This window comes from Dermacentor albipictus, chromosome 8 (genome assembly GCF_038994185.2).
Source record: "Dermacentor albipictus isolate Rhodes 1998 colony chromosome 8, USDA_Dalb.pri_finalv2, whole genome shotgun sequence".
In the NCBI taxonomy this organism is placed as follows: Eukaryota; Metazoa; Arthropoda; class Arachnida; order Ixodida; family Ixodidae; genus Dermacentor; species Dermacentor albipictus.
Genome location: NC_091828.1, coordinates 1,081,978 through 1,100,166, shown reverse-complemented (window position 1 = coordinate 1,100,166; position 18,189 = coordinate 1,081,978). Strand labels below are relative to the sequence as shown.

Sequence of the window (18,189 nt, the reverse complement as noted above, 5' to 3'; positions counted from 1 at the left end):
CCCACCTTCGATGTTGATGGAGCAGCGTCTGCTGCTGCCACCAAAGGGGTAGGCGGAGTGATTACCGGACCACTTACAGTGACCACGGTAGACTCCCGAGGTATTTGTGACGCTGCCCCCCGTCGCGCCACCTCGGAAAAGCTTGTGTGATCTAAGTACGAAAGACGTTTCCTTGCTTCGTGAAATGTAATATTTTCTTTGACCTTTAATGCAATGATTTCTTTTTCTTTCTTCCATTTAGGGCACGTTCTAGAGTAGGCTGGATGGCTTCCATCACAGTTCACGCAATGTGGAGATGAGTCGCAAGTGTCTGTTGGATGATCGTTTGAGCTGCATTTCGCGCAAGTCTGCTTTCCTCGGCATGTCTGGGATCCATGTCCATACCTCTGGCACTTGAAGTGCCGTCGAGGATTTGGGATGTACGGCCTAACACATACTTTGATATAGCCTGCATCCACTGTACTAGGCAACACACTGGTACCAAAGGTTAGTACAATGTGCTTTGTTCGAAGTTGTTCGTTATTCCTGCGGATTAGAATTCGTTCTACCTTGATGACATTTTGGTCCTGAAAACCTTCAAGCAGCTCTTCATTACTAAGATCCATGAAGTCGTCTTCAGAGATTACTCCACGGCTCGTGTTCATGGTTCGATGTGCGGATACAGTGACCGCTACATCGCCTATGTATTTCAAGTCATTCATTTTCTCATATTGGATTTTATCTTTCAATTCAAGGAGCAGATCTCCATTGGACATTTTTGTTGCTTTGTAGCCAGGTCCTATCGTGTTGCGAAGGCATTTCGCCACCAAGAAGGGGGAGAATTTACATATGCTTGTGTTGCTTTCACTATGGATTACGTGGTACTTAGGGAAATTTTCTTCATTGTTTTTCAAAAAGAATTGAAAGGTTGCATCGGTGCGCCCTCTTTTTAGAGGGCGATCAAGGGAAAGTGGTTTACTAGAAGCCATATTGAGGTCATGATTTCGGCAGCAGCGCCAACTGCCTACCACCGAGCCCAACATGGGGACGGAGCAGGTCTTACGAGTAAGACAAGCCCTCGCCAGTACTACGGTGCCACTATAACCCAATCTGGAGTACCCAAGGTTGGCCACCTACACAAGGTTAACCCACGCTGCCAGGAAAGTCGGAAGTAAATAGAAGAGACGAGAAGACAGGAAAGATTGAAAGGAAGAGAAAAAGACGCAGAATGGAGAGGACAGGAAAAGGCGAGTGCCGATTTCCCCCGGGTGGGTCAGTCCGGGGGTGCCGTCTACGTGAAGCCGAGGCCAAAGGGCTGTGTTGCCGCCGCCGGGGGGCCTTAAAGGTCCAAACGCCCGGCATTGGCTCAACCCCCAGGATTCCCTTTTCCCCGGACACGGCTACGGCTACGCGCGGGAGGGTTTAACCCTCGTGTGCTCGGGTACGCGGTGTCGCAACACACCAAACGCCTGCTGACACAGACGCCCCTGCGGGGTAACACCACTAGGGCACAAAAGTTTATGTGACACTTAATGGATCCCTGTGTAGGTCTGAAACTTGGAGCTTGAGCTTTGCAAGAATTCAGCATTCTTTACAAATCTTTGCCCCATAGACTTTTGTGGATAACTGTACACATAAAAAAAAAGAAGGAATCCTGTTAGCTTTTTTTTCTGAGCTCCCTTAATACTTCTATGGAGAAAAGGTTGCTTATCAGTAGGAATGTGTGAATATTCGAACTTCAAAGTATTTGCGAATAGTGTTCGTTATTCGATTCGAATCGCACCAGATTTTTAGTATTTGAAGTATTTCGAAGATCCGGAAAAAAAGCATAACAGTATCATTTGCTAAAAATCAAACTGCAGCGCTTCTAAATGATGCATGCGAACTCAATTCTCCTCGCAAACATTGTCCTATCGGATAGGTTTAACCGCCACCAACTACACCCTGATGCTATTTTAGACAAGGTAGCTCGATCAGTGCCCACAGACTTGAAAGAGTGCAGCGCAAGAGAGTGAAGCGCAGAATCTGCTTATGCCACATTTAATCAAATGCAATGCCCACCCAATTTTCGAGAGTGCAAGATAAAAATGCACCTGAACGTAATGTTAGAAGATTTTTTAAAGCTATGGCATGTCCCTATGTTGACGATCAGAAAAAAAAAGGAAAGGGCAAGCACAATACATCCACATAGAATGTGAAATTTATTCTGCTGACAGTTCTTTTCCTTCAGTGATCCAGTTTTACTGGCTTTAAGGTCACTTCAGGATGCAGCCCGATTGCGTGCCGCTTCAAGGGCCATTATCTTGACAAGATCGGTCTACATGGGACTGCTTCAGAACGTCTGCAAGCTGGTCAGCAAGGTCTGGAAATTTTCCAGTTTTCGGCTTGCAAAAACTGTTTCTGGTAAACGTGCAGCCGAAGATCTCCTTCCTTTATTTTCACACTCACGGACACAGGTTTCGGGCATGCAAAAAAGATGCGGCATAGCTATCTACAGCATGCGAAATCAAAATAACTGATACGAATTTTCAGCATCCTAAAAATGGCGAAATATCAAGTTACCCGGCCTCACACCAATACCATACGTTGTGTCACCCGTGGCACTGCGCGGCACAGTTTTGTTTTCACGATACTCGGCCGTACCAGCTACAAGCATGTCTAGTGCATGCCTCTTCTCAGTGTAAGGCGCAGCTGTTACTAGAAGGAGAGCATGTCTACTTCTGGGACATGTTGAGCAGCTCTCTTTCCTCCGTGACAACATTCAGTGATTCAACTTGTAGCTATTTATTCTGTCGAACAGCTGTATTGAACTGTTCTTTTCTCTAGGAACAACAATCGGGGAGTATACTAGCTGTGCAATAAACGTGCTTTTTGGCCATGTCTTGCAGTACATTTTTTCAGTAATTTCACTTGAAATTATTCGAAAAACATTCAATTCGATTCGCACTCAAACTTTAAGCAGGATCACATCAACGAAGTTTCACTGTATATGCATCAAGTTAGGATTCTGGGCACAACCTTCTGGCGGTACGTGCATAGACTAGACGCCTCTCTGGCCTATTTGCCGCAGCGTTCCTGGCCAGCCAGGGGCCGGCGTACCTGGCACGCTCCATGGGGGGACCCGTGTAGTGCAGTGGCTGCAGGTACCTGCTGGCGACAAACTTCTCCACCTCGTACACCCAGTGACCTGTCAGCGTTGGTGGGCACACCACCAGCGAGGGCAGCGGCCTGGCATCCGCACGCTGCGTCTCCTGCAACGACAACAGGTGGCCACAACTGGGCTGCAGCACTGGCGGTAGGTGTGGCTCCTTCAAGGGACACTAAAGGAAAATTTTAAGAGGAAGCTCAGGCCAAACTTTGATGGCAGCTACTCAAATTTAAAACTGCAGGAATGCAGTTCCGAGATATCCCCTGGACCAGTTTTAGCACAATTTGTTGTATTTGAGAGGAGTACTTAAATTTCATCAACTGTAAGAAGCAGAATTTTGACTTAGGGCCTCGATAGCTTTATTAAAAATTGCAAAAAACTGGCAAGTTTGAAAATGTAGGCACACAGCGTTTACAAATTTTTAGCTCTGCACCAAAAAGCGATGTCGCAGTTTTCTGTAAACTGCACCCGTTAGAGCACCTAAAATGGACAAATTTGGTATGAAAATTTGCAGCTTACGTAGATTTGTTAAAATGCTTGCAAAAGTTTTGCAAAAGTCCTATTCATAAATTAGTAATATATTTCTCAACAGTCCGATTTTTGTCTACTTAGATGTATAGCACAGACAACTTATGACATAACTGCCTATAGCACGGAACCAGTTATGGTGTAAGCTTTCCCGACTATCAGTATTGCTCCCATAGAACTCAGTGTACAGTAGAACCCCATTGATACATTTCTTGTTCATACATTTTTGTGGCTATAATGTCGCTAAAACCTTGCAGTAATTACCATGCATTATTACAAACGTATCAAGATTATCAAAAACAGGAAAGCTTTAGCCTGCAGTTGAGTTGTTATTGAAAACAATGGTACCAAGTTTCTTTAACCCTTTGAAGGTTTTTGCCGTACATGTACGGCGGCGGTTTTCTGTCCCGCAAGGTCTTCGCCGTACGGGTACGGTTTCGACCCTCCGTTTGAAATTTCGCGCCATAATGACGATGCACGCTTACTGGGAGGTGCTGCCACCTCTTAGGTCTTACAAGAAGCGTTTGAAATGTGTGCTACCTTCTTGGGGAGATAAACAGAACTGACTTCAAGCTTCAGCGCGTCGCGCAGACTGCGGCCACACCCCTTTTGCGGTTTCGGTTTCGCCGCGTGATCGCAACGGAGGCGCGCGAAACGTCATTTTTCTCTTTGTCGGCACTCTTGCAAATGCTGTGGAAGTTGATTTCTATCTTGATTGGCGCTGCTCTTAGCTTGTTTATAACCGCCGCTCGCGAGGTATTCTCGCTCTCAGCGGCAACGCGCTTTCGCGGTTTCGGTTCCGCCGCAACGGAGGCGCGCGAAACGTGATTTTTATCTTTGTCGGCACGCTATCGCAGGGGCGGCGGAAGTTGATTTCTATCTTGATTGGCACGGCTCTTAGCTCATTTATCACCGCCGCTCATGACGTATTGTCGCTCTCTGCGGCTGCGCGGAGACTCGTGTTTCAAGGAGTACCACACTCTAAAATACTATTGAACATATTGCAGTTCTGAGTGATGCCGACACCAAAATACTGTTCCCTAATTTTTTTTACTATTTATTCCCGACTTTATACATCTTGTACATTCAATATCCGCAATAAAATAATTTGACCACCCGGGAAAGTTTTTTTCAAAATAATTCGACCCTCAAAGGGTTAAATCCATTCGTGGAAACACCCTCCAAACTTCTGCATGGCAGAGGCACCTCTCTCTCTCTCACAAACACACTCGTGCGCACATGCATGCACATATGCACATACACACACGTACAGACAAAAAGCTGAGAAAATCCCAATGTTCTGCAAATGTTGCAAATTCCATCTATTGAGCATGATAAAAAGGAAGGCTTTAGACTGAAGCTCAGCTTTTCTACAAAGAAGGAATTCATTGCACAAAGAATTTTGCACAAAGAAACCAAAATTATTGAAATAGCTTCAGAGAAAGATGAGACTCCATTATTTTCTTTTACTGCGACAGTGTAAAGGGCGCCATTTCGCAGAAAATCTGGTGTCTGTGTCGGCTGTTGGGAAAGTTGTTGGAAAGTTGGAAAAATTATCGATCACATGCCCTGGTCAGCCAATCGGATAGCTCACCCCACTGACGTCATATAGCTGATTCAGGTGATATAGGTGATTTGCGTCACATGGGTAAGGGGCGGCTTAAAATTCCGCTGCGCAGTGTGCTGCGATCGGCAGCGATGTGCATTTTTAAAACCTTGTAACAAATTACACGCTTTACGCAAAGCACTTAGATGCGTCAATGATCAGAAGGACCTACTCTAACGACTCAGTATGTTTGTAGAAAATCGCCAAATCGTTTCAGAGTCCATTTAAAGGCGAAGCTTAAGCCTCCTCCAAATCCTTTTTTTTTTTTACACGGGGAAAATTTTTTGCTCGGGTGTCATTTTTATTTTCAAGGTGCAAAAATGCCATTTACGCCACAAAACTTGCCACGGTTGACGGTATGCTCAGGAGGCCCACGTCCCGTTCAACACGATTTGTAAGCCAAGCACACAGTCCCGCATTGCTCGTGTTTCCAAGTGCTGTGAATGTGCTGCCCCCGCTAATGATGAGATTAAAGATGTACCTAGTCTCAAAACGAGGTCTAGACTACAAGAGCCCACAGCTGCGCAAAGTCGTGGAAGCAAGCGCCGGTGCACCACCTACAGTCCTGTACGGTTCACTAAGTAAAACAGCATGCTCGCGACGTCTGCGTTGTGGCACGTAGCCCACGACTCCACGACACAGGGCTTTGCTTTGCTAGAGCTGAACTGTCGACACGATATGGGATTGCACTATGCACTGATGACCTTTATGGTCCAGCACAATCCAATCACTGGCTCACGTGCCGGCTTGTTTGATCCATGCAACAAGTGCTTCCTCTGTCTCGCCGTATGATCAGATGACGGTTGCACTCTGCTCTCTGTATGCAAGTCCGATTTGAAGCTTCTTGCAAGCATTGAAAAAATGCTGCTTGCGATCACGGTGTAATCAACACAAAACAAAGGAATGACGGATCAACTTCGAACCATGCCTAGTAGGCGAGCACAGCAGCCGCAGCACCACTGTCGTAGCAACAGCCAATCTCCGTGTGCTGTTGCAATGAGTCAAGAGCAGGGCCACTTGCAAGGCAAGCTTCGTCAGACCGGCCCCCGAGTTCTTTACGTTTGCACTTTTCTTATGCGGCCACTGTTGGCGAGGAGGGCAGGAACGAAAAGGCAGAACTTGGAGCTTTCGAGCGATACCAAGATGGCGGTGGAAAGACACGACACCAGGTGGAGGGAAAGACAAAAAATGGTTCTGTGAACTCTGGTGTTTCCACGCAATTATGGGCTCCTTTCTTGCCATTTGTGATGACAAAACTTTTTCTGCCCCTGTGAGTGCGCCTTCGGCTAGATCATTTTCATACAGCGTACATTAGGCATTATAGATGCCAAAAAATGATTTCCAAAAATCTATTTTTTACGCCCTATTCAACTTCTTAAAGGGGCACTAGAGGCAAATATTAAGTGAAGCTAAAGTGATAGATTGATGCTCGAGGACGCGCGAGGCATCAATATTGTCGCAAACAAAGATTTTGTAGTTGGAGAAATTTAGGTAAATGCAGGAAACGACTTGCGACTCGCCAGGGTCACGTAAGTGCTAGCCCGATGACGGAGGCACTCCTCATTGTAATTCTGTCACTAGTACTCAACCTTTTGTAATACAGAGATAATTGCACTGCTTCATGAAAGGGAAGAAAATGCTATTTGTCAAGTTCTATTCAATGTTTGAAAAGAAGGGGTACAATCACTGCCTTCTACCAGTGCTAACATATGGGGCAGAAACTTGGAGGTTGGCAAAGAAGCTCGAGATTGAGTTAACCCTTTTACTGTCGGACCTTTCTGTGAGGATAGCAATAGGGGCTTGTTGGTACGGCATATCTTATTTTGTTATAGCCCAAGCTTGACAAGGACAAAAGAAGGCACATCAGACACACACGACGAGAATTATAGCGACGAGAACGAGAAATAAACCCGTTGTTGAAAGTAGCGCTGTGTGTGTCTGATGTGCCTTCTTTTGTCCTTGTCAAGCTTGCGCTATAACAAAATAAGAGGACCTTTCTGGCTGTGACGCACCCCCAGTGTCGGCTTGGTTTCAGGGAACGAACATAGCAATTTATTTTTGATTATGAGTGGTATACAAATAACATAGTCAATGCAATATGCCCATTTCAGTGTTCTGCAGCTGTTGTTTAGTAAACATCATCATCATCATCAGCCTGACTATAACATTCGTTCAACATCCGAATCTGACGATGCAGAACTCATCTCTTCGTCGCATGGCGCTGTCCGAGTCCAAATCCGAGTTCGGCTCGAATTTTGAATCGGAACAACCACCGCTCCAATGAGCAGACGAAGGTCTCGCATCGCTCAGCCATCCGAAAGTAACCGCGCGCAGGGAGGATGCGCTTTCAGTTGCCCGCACAACGGAGAGAAATGGGACGTTGTGTGATCAAAAGACAGAGGGAGATGGAAAAAGGCTAAAACAAAGTTCGAAGGGCTTTACGTTTACTGCTGCAAGTCGAAAGCGAGGGTGCGGCGAGAGAGCAAATGCAGCAATCGAGTCACTCTTTTCAGAGAGGCAACGGCGAATGCGCTTGAACTTGACGTGCCGTAGCAGACACACCAACAGAAGAAAAATAAAAAGCTTCAAACCAGCAGCGATGGCAGAACAACACTTGAACACATAATCACATGCGCGCGACGCATGATCCAGCAAACGCAGAGCCACCGCGCCACTTAGCAAAGAGAGAGGGGGAAGTGGCAGTCGCACCGTGCTCTTCAATACATGTATTAACACAGGTCGGGGCTAAAATACGAACTTATAGAAAGAGTCAACAGATGGCGTGGCCAGTCCAGGAGCGCCAGCTTTGCGCTCAGGCGCGAAATTTTGAACGCACAATAAAAGAACGTACCGGTATGTGAGTGACACTGGGGGGGGGAACGCGATGATGTACCGGTACGTCCTTGACAGCGAAAGGGTTAGGGACCGCACGAAGAGAAAAATATTAAGTGTAATGTTAAGAGACAGGAAGACAGTGGTGTCGATCAGAGGGCCAATATTCTGACATTAAGCAGGCCATATAATGCGTAGGATGGATAACCGGTGGACCATTAGGGTTACAGAATGGGTGCCAAGAGAAGCAAAGCGCAGTGATGTGAGGAACACGATGATGTACCGGTACGTCCTTGACAGCAAAAGGGTTAGGGACCGCACGAAGAGAAAAATATTAAGTGTAATGTTAAGAGACAGGAAGACAGTGGTGTGGATCAGAGGGCCAATATTCTGACATTAAGCAGGCCATATAATGCGCAGGATGGATAACCGGTGGACCATTAGGGTTACAGAATGGGTGCCAAGAGAAGCAAAGCGCAGTGATGTGAGGAACACGATGATGTACCGGTACGTCCTTGACAGCAAAAGGGTTAGGGACCGCACGAAGAGAAAAATATTAAGTGTAATGTTAAGAGACAGGAAGACAGTGGTGTGGATCAGAGGGCCAATATTCTGACATTAAGCAGGCCATATAATGCGCAGGATGGATAACCGGTGGACCATTAGGGTTACAGAATGGGTGCCAAGAGAAGCAAAGCGCAGTGATGTGAGGAACACGATGATGTACCGGTACGTCCTTGACAGCAAAAGGGTTAGGGACCGCACGAAGAGAAAAATATTAAGTGTAATGTTAAGAGACAGGAAGACAGTGGTGTGGATCAGAGGGCCAATATTCTGACATTAAGCAGGCCATATAATGCGCAGGATGGATAACCGGTGGACCATTAGGGTTACAGAATGGGTGCCAAGAGAAGCAAAGCGCAGTGATGTGAGGAACACGATGATGTACCGGTACGTCCTTGACAGCAAAAGGGTTAGGGACCGCACGAAGAGAAAAATATTAAGTGTAATGTTAAGAGACAGGAAGACAGTGGTGTGGATCAGAGGGCCAATATTCTGACATTAAGCAGGCCATATAATGCGCAGGATGGATAACCGGTGGACCATTAGGGTTACAGAATGGGTGCCAAGAGAAGCAAAGCGCAGTGATGTGAGGAACACGATGATGTACCGGTACGTCCTTGACAGCAAAAGGGTTAGGGACCGCATGAAGAGAAAAATATTAAGTGTAATGTTAAGAGACAGGAAGACAGTGGTGTGGATCAGAGGGCCAATATTCTGACATTAAGCAGGCCATATAATGCGCAGGATGGATAACCGGTGGACCATTAGGGTTACAGAATGGGTGCCAAGAGAAGCAAAGCGCAGTGATGTGAGGAACACGATGATGTACCGGTACGTCCTTGACAGCAAAAGGGTTAGGGACCGCACGAAGAGAAAAATATTAAGTGTAATGTTAAGAGACAGGAAGACAGTGGTGTGGATCAGAGGGCCAATATTCTGACATTAAGCAGGCCATATAATGCGTAGGATGGATAACCGGTGGACCATTAGGGTTACAGAATGGGTGCCAAGAGAAGCAAAGCGCAGTGATGTGAGGAACACGATGATGTACCGGTACGTCCTTGACAGCAAAAGGGTTAGGGACCGCACGAAGAGAAAAATATTAAGTGTAATGTTAAGAGACAGGAAGACAGTGGTGTGGATCAGAGGGCCAATATTCTGACATTAAGCAGGCCATATAATGCGCAGGATGGATAACCGGTGGACCATTAGGGTTACAGAATGGGTGCCAAGAGAAGCAAAGCGCAGTGATGTGAGGAACACGATGATGTACCGGTATGTCCTTGACAGCAAAAGGGTTAGGGACCGCACGAAGAGAAAAATATTAAGTGTAATGTTAAGAGACAGGAAGACAGTGGTGTGGATCAGAGGGCCAATATTCTGACATTAAGCAGGCCATATAATGAGCAGGATGGATAACCGGTGGACCATTAGGGTTACAGAATGGGTGCCAAGAGAAGCAAAGCGCAGTGATGTGAGGAATACGATGATGTACCGGTACGTCCTTGACAGCAAAAGGGTTAGGGACCGCACGAAGAGAAAAATATTAAGTGTAATGTTAAGAGACAGGAAGACAGTGGTGTGGATCAGAGGGCCAATATTCTGACATTAAGCAGGCCATATAATGCGTAGGATGGATAACCGGTGGACCATTAGGGTTACAGAATGGGTGCCAAGAGAAGAAAAGCGCAGTGATGTGAGGAACACGATGATGTACCGGTACGTCCTTGACAGCAAAAGGGTTAGGGACCGCACGAAGAGAAAAATATTAAGTGTAATGTTAAGAGACAGGAAGACAGTGGTGTGGATCAGAGGGCCAATATTCTGACATTAAGCAGGCCATATAATGCGTAGGATGGATAACCGGTGGACCATTAGGGTTGCAGAATGGGTGCCAAGAGAAGCAAAGCGCAGTCAAGGACGACAGAAAACTAGGTGAGGTGATGAAATTAGCAAATTTGCAGGCGCAAGTTGTAATCGGTTGGCGCAGCACAGGGGTAATTGGAGATCGCAGAGAGAGGCCTTCGTCCTGCAGTGGACATAAAATGGGCTGATGATGATGATGATTCAATGGTTAAAAAAACAAATAACTCGTTCAACATTACCCTTCAGAAAGGCGCAGGCAGTTGAAAGGTTTCGTTTTTGCTCAACTTTGCGGTGTATGCGCCTTTGTGTTTCGCTAGTTTCATTACCGTGTAGAGCAGTGATGGTTGTGCTGGCTCCCACAAAATGCAGGTAGCAGAGAGTTCATCTATGTGATGTCGCAGGCAAAAGCAGCTCCAGAGGCAAATGCAACACTATGTCTTGGGTCGGTTTCTCCATGGCTGTGCGTTTGCATTTTGCACAGGCGCCGTTTTACTTACAGGTGGCTATAAAGGGTGGAGATGGCGTATGCCACGTCACCAGTCCCCCCCCCCCTCAGAGGCAGGCTATTTGAATTGCGCTAAAGGTATCTGCACCCTTCAGACACACTATTTTCTCTTAAACAAAGTCTCTTCTTCGCACAAAACAAGCACTGCGAGGTTTCCAGAATGGTATTTTAACAATCAATGTTGACTTATTTGCCTTTAGTGTCCCTTTAAGACTGCTACCCGCATTCCCTCTTAATTAGTTTACCAATAGCTTGCAACATTCTTGTTAAACAATGCTAGGAGACTCCCAAGCAAGTGCAGTGCCATGCATTCTTGCCCAAAATTTGTGGGTATTAAATATTAACAATTTTCTAGTATTCAATACACTGCTTCTTTCTTTCTTGATTCGATAAAATAATCATTAGAAAACTGCTATTCAGTACATGCACACCTCTAGCAACTGCAAATTTGTCATTTGCAACGAAAACAGACCTTTTGTAAGTGAGAAGTCATGATGAGGTTCATCACACTACACAAAACAAGGGACAAAAGAAAAAAAAAGGGAATGTAATGAGAACACAGCGCTGTTACATTCTGCGTAACATTCTTGGTTTTCTGTCCCTAGTTTTGCATAATGCCCTAACCGAAGTGATATACTGATATACAGAAAATGACAATAGACTTCTGGACAATTATTCTATCAATGTTGTTCAACTTAATATTTTCCCTCAGTGTCCCTTTCAACATACGGATACTAAACTGTAAAATCCAAATGGACTGTTTTTAATACTTATCCCCCTTCAATGTATACAAAATTTAAACACAGTCCACACATTTTCCAAACTGAGGGTTGAAATAATGAGTAGGGGTGTGCAAATACTCATATATCGCTAAATCGAATCGAATAGCGGACGTTCAAATAATTCAATTCACAAACAAAATGTCTACTATTCGATCTTTAGAATATTCAATGCGTTAGGTCCAGAGACCCCGCGCAGTGCCACATGTGCCACGGAGCCCCTCGTGCTCGTGCTCGATGTCACTCAAGCGAGCGTGTCACTTCGTTTTCGGTGCAAAAAAGGGCGCCGAGCGCGCCGCTGACGGGCCGCGCCGGCTGATGCGGCAGCGGACTTTGTCACTGCAAGCGCTCCCCGATGTCGGCCCGATGCGGGGACATCGCACGCACGGCACCCGAATACCACAACTCTCGCATTCTCAAAACGGCGCTGCGTCAATCGGGTGTGCCTCTGTCAGTACAAGGTTTGTCCGGGTAAACAGCACTGATCAAAAATGATAACGCGATGTGCACAGAGGGAAGAGCAACAAAAGCTGCACGCATTTCGAAAACTGCGAAAGCATATCCGATGACTGGGCTGATAAACACACCAAGCCAGTTGAACACGCAGTGACGAACTTCATGCTACATAAACATGTGTCAATCTAACCTGCATGAGTGAACTCGGGACTGATCACTGCCGAGCTTTCTGTACGAAGATATCGGCGACAAGCATTCCGTGACGGCTTGCGGCCCATTACCACGTCGGCCAGCAGTGCATATTTGTCACGTTAGGCCTAACAGCGCAGCTTCATCGGACGTCAACAACTAAAGTTGCAGTTTGATGCTGAGTCAACACACGTCTATACGCAGCAGCTGTGCGACACTTGGCAAGCGAAAGAAACTGCCTCGCAAATGAAAGCGAGTGCATGGGTTGGAAACAAAGCTGTTCACGGCCCCCTCTCATTCCAGACACTGTTCGTAGACACACATCGGTCTGTTTCTTTAAAACTATCTTTGGAATTACACAGAGCGCGTTACAGAGTCCGTTGCCGGTTGCGTGCATTTGTGTGGATGGGGGATGAACAAGAGGACTTGCCGTGACATTCTAGATTTCAGAATCTTTGACTGGTGGCAAATTGCGCTGCACCTAACAATGAAATGGCACAGACGGCCCCTGCTCTTTGCTGTCGGCGCCAGCTACACACGGAGCGGTCATTGAGTCAGGTGATGCGTGAGGGCCTTTTCAGTGTCGCATACATTGGCATTACGATAACGCAAAAGCCTTAAAGTTGGAATTGCCCTACTGTAGCTTGGAGAAAAGCTGGAAAGCAAAACCTTGTATGCCACAAATAAAACATTGCTACAGAAAACAGGTCCACTATTAAACTGAGAACCTTGTTGGTATTAACAACAGAACATCACTAATTCATTACTTTGAGAGCGAAAAAACAAACAAGAAACACTTTATTTAATTCAACATAAGTTCTAATAAAAAAATAAAAGAACTGAGCTGTAACCAGTGCTGGCATGCTAATTTGGGGGTCCCTTTAATAAGAGTAGATCATTCTGTCCATCTTGATTTCTGTGTACCTAGGTTACTGATAGCTTGCCAGATTCTTGTGCAATGCTAGGAGATTCCCAAACATGTGCAGCACCATATTTACTTGACCAAAATTTGCAAGCAATAAATATTATGAAACGTTTACTGATATTCTATATTCGGCATATATTTCCTTTTATTTGAATCAATATTCAATTCGAAATCTAGCGTTTGGTATTTCCACACCTCTAATAATAAGGTTTTACTGCACCAGAAAACTACTAGTGCCCACAACTGTTGGGCCACTACATTACTTCAGCTGCACAAAGTTGCCAAGTGACATGTCCAGCAGCCAGCAGAGTGCGCAGCCCTCCATACCTTGTACAACTGCTCCCTCTTGTGGTGGTCCGAGGCAAGTATGCAGATTGACTGTAGCGTTTTGCCCAGGCCCATGTCATCGCACAGAATTCCGTGCAGACTGTACTTGTTAAGGAATGCCAACCAGTTCACGCCCTCCTGGAAAAGAGACGATCAGCTGAAGAGAGGCCAAGGGCTTAGCACTCCAAGAACAGGACTACACAGGGTAATAGCAACCACTAGAAATGCTTTAGTAGACAGCATTTTCCTTTTTGTAACTTCTCCCCCCTTTTTTTCGCCAGCCTTCCAGCAACAGCAACCTCAGAGAAATGAAAAGCTATTGGACATAACATCACAAATGAACATTGTTATAATGAACTCTCATCTAACAAAAAAGCACAACCTTCGTTATATTTTATGTTTGTCCTAAGTATTTATTTGTTACATGGTAACATTCGTGACAAACACTTTATATTTGCTTTGTTATAGCATTCATAAGGTTCCGTGACGAAAAATAATTTACTCGAGTTCTTATGCAAAACATGAACACAGTGCTACTTATTTATTTATTTATTGTCACATATCCACACCGCACCACTACGTGATGGCATTACAGTGGGAGTCGACGACACTGTACAAGATGGCATTCACAACCGAGTCAATACTGCCTGCGCATGTTTCATCTAGTGCAGTAGTGATCAAAGCTCACGGCACAAATGTGTACAGTACACATCAGGTGCACACAGCGCTACAAATGTGTACAGTGCGCTCCGTGCGTAATGTACACATTTGTGCTGTACGTGTATGCATAGGGCTACAAAACAATCCACTGGGTGCCAGGATACAAATTTTGCCAGTGCTCTGTCGACGACTGCAGGGACAACAAGAGAGGAGATTACACTCCATGACACATGCTTCCACGCACTGCACCAATATTACGCTGCTCAATGGTAAAGTTCTTGGTTGCAGGCTTGGACTATCCACCATAATTAAGGTTACTCAGGGAAGAGCTCTAGAAGGTTCTTGCGGTAAACGTGAATTAAATCTTGCCGTCAGGGCAATGACGCATACACAAAACACACGAAGCTGCGTGTGGGTGCCATGCACGCGCGGCCATTGCAGCAGCAGCCGTCCACGAAAGGTGGTGCGGCCGAAAGGTGCGACTGCACAAACCGCAGGTGCGCGGGAACGAACCTCATAACGACATTGAAGAAAAAGAGCTCATGACCAAAAGATTATCAATTGCAACCAAAGAGGAGAATGACACGCATCTGTGAACTGTGTCGATGTTACTCGGAGCCCCACAGCGGCGCGGCTGTCGCGGACGAGCTGCAGGTATTGGGCCAAACAGTACACGAATAATTTTTTCTTTCTTTTTGTACTTCCAGGCCAGAATTTGGGGACTGCCACCCTTACACATGAATGTAGAGTACTGCAACATTGCCACATATCCTCAGACGAGTGGAATGCATTGTGCAAGAGCTTAAAGATACCGGGAAATCTGTAGTCATTCTAATGAATTTAATTTAGAGTCATAATATGGCCAGCCAAGAGTTAACTTCCAAAAACACCTACCACGTCCCGAAAGTTCCAATATGAAACAGGAGGACAAACTATCTAATGGACATTTAAGTGTCCAATCTGTTTTGGACACCTTTCAAGCATAAACGAATTGATAGGCTCTAGTTTAAAAGCAACCCGTTAGACATAGAGCCTTTTTTTGGGCTAGTTCGTTCACCTTTGACAACTACTGATGATAAGAGGCACATGGAAATTGATGCGAACACAAACTTTGAGCTGTTGTATTCTAAGACCAGTTTATGGAGGTGTGTGAATTCCTTCGTATTCGATTTCAAATTGAATAGTGAACATTTAAATAATTCGACTCGCAAATTGAATATCTAATATTTCTGAAATTTCTGAAATATCTAACTTTTTGAATATTAGAACCTTCGGTGAATGACCAGGCCGTGGTTGCTCGCGCGGTAACTTTTTGTCACAACCGCACTGTCTGATCACACCCATCGCTGTTGCTTCGTTAGTTCAACCTTCTTTGTTTAGACTGATCCAGGGATCGGGAAAGGGATTCCGTTTGTAGTCAGCTGGTCTGTATGCTCGTGGAATGAGTTGTGATCGAAGAAAATGCCAGTTGCGTTTAGCTTTTCCTCTTGTTTCATTATTTCCTCGAGTGATGGCTCACCGCGATGCTGGCAGATCCTTGGAACCATATACCCGTGATATGGGTTAGATAAGGTGGAAAATAAAGTAATGTGAAACAGCGTCCATCTGACCCTGCAATAACCGTTATTGGCCGCACTGTCTAGCCTGTTAGGCCTAATTAGAGCAGTGGCGCTGGTGGGCGTCGGCATAGAGTTTCCTACAAAATTACTAGAGGGAACTCTGGCGTTGCAGTCGTTGTCCTACCATGGGAATGATGGGAAGTACATGGATTTGTCTGATCTTCGTGCTTATGGATTCAGACGTTCTTGTGGCTTTGTATATTACGCTATATAAATCTTATTGTCGTATATTTCAGCGCAATCTATATTCTTCGAAGTGCAGAAGACGCCGGGAACGCGCACAATTGCTATGAATTGCAACGATTGAGCTTGTCTATGATGTGCCCAAATCGAAACGCGCCAAGCGTCTCAAAGCACTGGCATGCCCGCGATAAGTTCATAAGTGCGTTTCATTCGCTTGTCGATACATGCATCCTTGGCTTAATGGTTTTAATATCAGGCTTCTGTACTAGAGTCCCTGTGTTCGAATCCTGCCGTCGGGCAATATTATTGATGTTTATTTAATTATTTATTACGCAATAAACTGTTGAAAATGACGAGTTTACAAAGTCACAAAGCCGTTTGAAGCCAAAAGGACGAAGTTTAGGCAAATCCATGTACTTCCCATAATTCCCATGCTGGGACAACCGCTCCCATTGTAGCTCACGTAGACACTAGCGCCAGAGTTCCCTCTAGTAATTTTGTAAGAAACTCTATGGGTGTCAGCGGGTATCTATTCATCTATTCACATCTATTCAGTTCATCTATTCACAGCGGTCACGCAACCCTCAGAAAGTCGACAAACCGCCTCGCCAATGAAAGTGAGTGTAAGGGATGACCATTGCATGTTCACAGTCACCATCTTTGCAAAATACCGTACGGTGGCCCTCATTTCGAACGCCGCTCTCAGGTTATTTGTAGGCACAAAACGGCCTAGTTTCAAAAGTTCGAGCGAACGGTCACAAGACAAGCTTTGCATTTAGATGGCAAACTTACTGGCCTTGGCTGCATGCGGACGGAAAGAAGGGGGGGGGGGGGGGAGGGATGTTACACAAACTTGCCAAAGGCCTCCCGATTGAACAGCTCTTTACTGGCAGCGCCGATGACCATGCGGAGCAGTGCCGAGTGACATGATGCGCATTCTCCGCTTTTGTGTCGCGCAGATTGGCCTTAACTCACTGAAACAACCTGTCATAAAAATGGAAATAACCTTCCATTTTTTTTTTGAAGAAAACTGGAAAGCAGTACCTTCTACGGGATAGATGACAGCCCTTAAGCACATTATGGCCCACTATTAAATTGAAAACTCCAATGGTATTTAGGACAACTTTGCTTTAGCTTAGGGGGGGGGGGACCTTAATTCTATTTGACCGATATCCCATGGATAAAAAATATTTTCCAGACCTTCGTATACGAATCGAGTGGTCATCAGTTCAGACAAACTAATTTGGTGTTCCATTTATTAAGAGTACAGCATAATATGCATCTTGATTCATAGGTACTTAAATTACTGACAGCTAGCATGATTCTTATTAAGTACAGTGGAATCTCGATGATACGATCACGGCAAATACGAATTTCTGGATGACACAAATTTTTCTGTGGTTCCGGTCGAGCCCCATTACTTTCCAACGTGCTAGAGAACGGTTGTTATTAATCAATTTTCGACCCGCATCGGTTGATACGAATATTACCGAATACAGTCGCCGACCGATTTTCCGGACTCCAAAAATTCGGACATGCCCGATTATTCGGTCAGCTTCGCGGCACCGCCATTCTCCCCATAGACCATAATGTATAACAACTGCCGAAAGTTCGGACACCTCGCAACCTCTCGTCTGATTTTTCGGACACTCTTTGACCCAACTCGGTCGAAAGCACCATGCACCGACTCAACCCGGTACATGGTTCGACTGGCTGAACGCCATTTTTGTTTTGAACGTAGCTTCCTTGGTGCCCCACGAAGTGGCGCTACTGGAAATTCCCGCTCATCATCATCGTTTCTGCCTAGTTCGATAGGGTGGCTCTGCAGCAGTTCCGGTTTCAGCTTAGTAAGCCATGTCAAGACAATCCAGCAGCTGTTTGTTTCTTCGCGCGCGACGCTGCGAGCAGGCCGCGTTTTTTCGTTTGTGTGACTGGTGTCGGCGCGGTGGTGTTTGCTTTGCGTGCTGTGTCGAGGTTTCGGTGATTAACGCGGCATACGGAAACATCGCGTCAAGTCTCCAAT

At 45.6% G+C, this 18,189-nt stretch overlaps 1 protein-coding gene across 7 annotated transcripts in view; it reads right to left on the bottom strand.

Moving 5' to 3' along the window:
• The window catches only part of Hel89B (histone acetyltransferase 1), a 506,945-nt gene that overhangs the window by 83,909 nt on the left and 404,847 nt on the right, over positions 1-18,189 (bottom strand). For all 7 annotated transcript variants that reach the window (XM_070523038.1, XM_070523033.1, XM_070523034.1 and 4 more), the window contains 2 exons: positions 13,705-13,842; positions 3,079-3,230 (listed from right to left, as the gene is read on the bottom strand). In XM_070523038.1, the coding sequence (XP_070379139.1) occupies positions 3,079-3,230; positions 13,705-13,842 (290 nt within the window). The remainder of the gene's footprint in view (positions 1-3,078; positions 3,231-13,704; positions 13,843-18,189) is intronic.